Below are 5004 nucleotides of genomic sequence, written 5' to 3'. Positions count from 1 at the left end.
GCTAGTTTTAAATAAAAATTATAATTAATAACCTTAATATTTTAGCATACATGCTGAACTTATCGTTAAATCTAATGAAAAGTCGGCTAGCTTAGTGTTGGTTTAAGTACTAAATAAAAATAAATAATTACAGCTTACAATGAAAAATAATTCAGCTAATCTGTAACTTTTAGAAAAAATCGCTGATTTTCAATTGATTGTGGTGACCAAACTATTTTTATTTTGACGCAACATTGTTTTATATTTTGCTTTAATATATAGATGCGAGAACTTTATTTTAGAAAAATAATATTCAATTGTCTGCTTTTAAAATTTTTCAGAATGTTTCTCTGGAATCATGCAGTTCAATCTATTCTTTTTTATTGCTAGGACTACTGTTCAGAAATTTAATTTCAGAATATTTTGAAAGAGGCCCAGAAAATTTGGTGGTCCTTGGGCCTGAATTTGTCTTGGTCGGTCCCTGGCTGTGCCTTGCAAGTTTCAAACCAAAAAAATAGCTGATATTTTACACAAGTATAGCCAATAATACTCAAAAGCAGGGCCAACCTCACACTTTATGTCTAAACTTTCTCTTCAATTTGCCTTAAGCTCTCGACCTTTTGGAATTGTGCTGTGGTTGACGTATACAGTCTGACGTCTATATGAATAAAGAAAAATGTGGTTAAATCAGTAATTGACAAAAAATAATTTAAAAATTTGAAATATGATTAAAAAAATTCAAAATGAAAAAAAAAGTTTTAGAAAAAATAAATAAAAATATTTAAAATTTGAGAATTTTTTTTTTTTTTGATATTAAAACAGAGCTATTTTAGATAGTACTGCCAGTCCTAAACCTGGAAAAAGTGTGAAGGCAAGTTAGTGTATAAATAATGATAATTTAAACTAGATTTTATACAACCTTCCAATTATCCGAACGACGTTCGGTCCCGAGCAGTTCGGATAATCGGCGCTCTACTGTATTTGGCAGCCCTGTATTCATGTTGCATATCCAAGTGCAGTTGTATTTTGAAAAAAAATTACCAATTTTTCATTTTTTTAAAATTTCAGTACTTTTATGTGTTGAATACTAAATATTTTAGAATTTGTTTTGATTTTTTTTCTCAATAAATTAAGGAAATGTAATTAAAATGTTGAAAAATGTATAAAAATTTGAAGGTTAAATGAACAAATTCGGTCAAAAATATCTTTGGAAAACAGTAAATACGTATAAATATTTCTTAATTATTCCCTTATATTTAATGTAAGCCAATTTCTTTTTCAAGACCGTTTTGAAAATAGGTGTAAATTAAGTTCACCAGCAAAGTTCCTCTCCTTAAAGTAGTGAAGTAGTTACTACAATTTCAAAGTAGTTTGTAGTCACTACATTTAAAAAAAAGTAGTTGTAAATAACTACATTTATTACAAAGTAGTTTTACCTTTCTTTTTAAACTGTTTGAAAGCTCATATGTCACAGCACTTTATTACTGCTCTTTTGTGGTGCAGCTGTTAAAATGTTGACAAAATTACCGAAACTTCTGAAAGATTTAATTATCAAAGACTCTATAAAATATTTCAAAAAAATGTGTAGTATTTAGAAGCTCTGTATTTATGATGTGTATCCAAGTGCAGTTAAATTTTGAAAAAAAAAATTTCAATTTTTCATTTTTTTAAAAATTTTACTACTACTATTCTTATTTAAGAAGTACTCCAGCAAAGTAAGTTTGTAGTCACTACATTTAAAAAAAAAAGTAGTTGTAAATAATTACATTTATTACAAAGTAGTCGTAGTAAACTACAAAAATAATGTTTTTCGGACTATTGTGTTTAATATTCAAAATTGTTTGATATCTTTGTAATAATGCAAATTTATTTCTTTTGCAGGGAGAGAAATTGTGATGGTTTTTTGCAAGGTGTCTTTCAGTGTAAAAAACATAATTTGTGCCTTGGCTGTATAAAGTGGGAGAGGGAACAAAAAAAACTTCTAATGAAACCTGTAAAACTCCCCAATAATCTTGTAGAGCTTATAAGATTTAACATGAATGAATAGTTTTCATAAAAATATTATTTTTAAGAATTAAACTTGTTGAATGCATAATACTTCATATTTTATTGTTGACTTACATTGTTTAAGTTATTCTAGAAAATTTTATTTTGGATTATTTACTCTAGAAATTATTTCATCTAAAAAAAACTGTAATTGTTGATATTATTTGGCACTTGAAATTTATGTACAAAGATAAAAAAATATTTAATGAAATTATTTTTAAAGAGAGTTTTTGTTTCTTTTTACTCTGTTGTAAAGTAAGTTAAGTAACATCTTGAAGCACCAGATGATTGCTTCAGAACATCTTCTACTCGGTGCTATTTTACCATGTTATTTTGGTGTGTAAATCATTATCTCCAAGGCAAACATTAATGGTTACTGACTGGGATTGCTTTTTAAAAAATTTAGCTATCTTTTCCCCCATCAGAATATTTTTGATACATTTGTTAAAATGTTGGAATTAAAACATTTCAAAAATCCTTGAAAGAGTTTAGATGTTTTAGGGAAGAATTTTAATATTAAAACGATTATGAGATTCTAGAACAAACTATATATTAAAATTTCTAAAATTAAAAATTATTAAATCTGCAAAATTTTTTCAAGTCAAAAATATTTCACATCAAAAGCTGTTAAAAGGTTATCATGAGTTGGTTTCGAGCAACAGCATTATGCTAAATGATACTGAATACATTTTGATTAAAATGTGTGACAAAAGTAGAAAGTGATATATGAGAAGAAATTTTGCTTATTTATCTATAATGATAATCTTATACTGTACAATAGTTTAATTATCTATAATGATAATCTTATACTGTACAACAGTTTAAATAATCTCTTTTTTATTATATTTTTTACATTTATTTATGATACAACTTTCGAGATTAATTAAAGTGTAAGCTTATAAAAGGAAAATTACTAAAGAGAGAAATAACATATTTTTTTTAATAGATAAAGAATCATTAAAGCCTAAATATTTTAAACAAACACACAAATAAAGCACTTTAAATTGCAATAACTTTATGACAAATTGGAATATAAAAAAAATAATAAATTGCGTTAAGTTTACAATTGAAAATGGCGCTTTTAGAATGTCAAATTTTACACTGTAGTTGCATTTCAGCAGACAGTAGATGGATCAAAATGATTTTTTTTTAAAATTTCAAGTTTAATTACTGATAATTCTTAAACTAAAGATTTAATCTTAATTATTTGATACTTGAGTATTTCTCTATACACCTTTATAATTTCAAGCCTCCAAGTCTTAATTTTTTTTGCACAGTAAAACAAAATGTAACATAAAGTTAAAGACCCATAACAGCTTTTTAATACAAAAAGATAAATTTAAAAGATTTGTGTTTTTTTTTCTAATTAAATTCGTCACAATTACTACTCTGTATTGTTATTATTGCAAAAGTTAGTGTTTTTTTTTATCAATAAATACTTGAAGCTGTATACATCAACAGTGGCCCACAACCTTTTGTTCGTCTTTTTTTCCCAATCTATTTAAACTGCATTAATGCAAACTGTTTATTATGGCATAACATTATGCGTCATATTACAATATACTATTTATCGAGAATTTTTTATCGGAGAAATGCCTCTTGATAAAATTATTAATTGACGAAGTGGTTTTTATGAAACGGCCTGTCTTTGAAGTGACTGACGCCGATAATGAAAATGAATGTGACCCCAATTTAGGATAAACAAAAAGCAGATGTTGATACCTCAACTGGTCTCAATTAAACACTCTACAACTATCAATTTAATGAAAACAATTGAAACATGATTTTTAGTTCTAAAGTTATTTCAGTATTCACTGATATCAGATTTAATATTTTACTGTTTCATTAATTCACTATCTTTTTGCACTTGTTCTTTTCTCTCTTTATTCACTTGCTATATTAAGAATCTTTAACATAGTTATTGTTTTTTTCCTTTGTGATGCTAATGTGTAGAAAAAAATGTAACAATTAATCTTAAACATAAATGCTTGTAAAATACAATTAAAACAGGAAATGTAAAAAAATTTCTATTTTGCAGAGTGATGAAAAGCAAATTTAAGGAAAAAAGGCTTTTCTGGTAATTGCAACGCATGCAAACTTCGCTACAGACTAAGTTTAAAAAAATTTCGACAAAAATACACTTAATTCTGTAGAAATGCTAGTGACATAATGCATAACTTAGTAGAAACTAAAAAGAATTTTAAAATTATGCATGACCCTGTCGATGAAGTGAAAATCTCTGATATGCATCACAAACTCATCAGGCAAATGAAAATATTTATACTAAGTTAAACAACGACAACTACATTGGACGCCTTGGCGATTTCCGTTGATGAGAACCCACATGGAAATTTTCCAAATTTATTTTTCTTTTTAATACGAAATTTTTAAAAAAAGTTTCTGATGACTCTGCATAAATTTTTAAAAAAAAGTCTAATTTTTGACCGTATTCTTATTGAGATCATATCGTCTGCACTTATTAATTAGTATATTTTAATCTAATTTCCAGAACCACTATTATTGCTTAGCATGTGAATATCTTGTTATGAGTCAAAAGTTATTCAGCTAATCTGTTTTTTATTCTGCACACTGTACATAAATAAATATGGATGGTATTTTTTGCATTAAGGAGTGCTGTAGACCCTTTACTGTCCAAATGTCTGGGTTGCTGTATCTAGTGTATTGTATGGCTATATGGTTCAACGTGCTTCAGTTGCGTAGAGTGTATTCTCCATTCTTAATGATAATTAGCAAACTAAACTTATTCTTGCTACTCTGCACTAACAAATTCAGAGTTAACAGCTTGCAACAAGAACAAATAGTATTAAACGAGTAAAAAAAAAAAGCCTAACCAGGACTGGTAAAAAAGAGAGTTCTTAATTAGCAAAAAAATAAATAAATTATCTGAAAATAACTAAATCAAATTTTCATTTCGAACTCACCAGAATTACTCAATAACATTAATATTGTATGAAATGC

At 26.7% G+C, this 5004-nt stretch overlaps 1 protein-coding gene across 1 annotated transcript in view; it reads left to right on the top strand.

The window, feature by feature from the left end:
- LOC107446497 (uncharacterized) overlaps positions 1-2251 on the top strand; it is a gene marked incomplete in the record, with an annotated part of 16014 nt that extends 13763 nt beyond the window's left edge. Inside the window, 1 exon segment of the mRNA XM_043055960.2 lies at positions 1861-2251. Within this exon segment, the coding sequence (XP_042911894.2) occupies positions 1861-2026 (166 nt within the window).
- Positions 2252-5004: the final 2753 nt, after the last annotated feature.

Source organism: Parasteatoda tepidariorum, chromosome 10, assembly GCF_043381705.1.
Source record: "Parasteatoda tepidariorum isolate YZ-2023 chromosome 10, CAS_Ptep_4.0, whole genome shotgun sequence".
Lineage (NCBI taxonomy): Eukaryota > Metazoa > Arthropoda > Arachnida > Araneae > Theridiidae > Parasteatoda > Parasteatoda tepidariorum.
The sequence above is the reverse complement of the archived record's forward strand: the minus strand, read 5'-3'. Positions and strand labels throughout refer to the sequence as shown.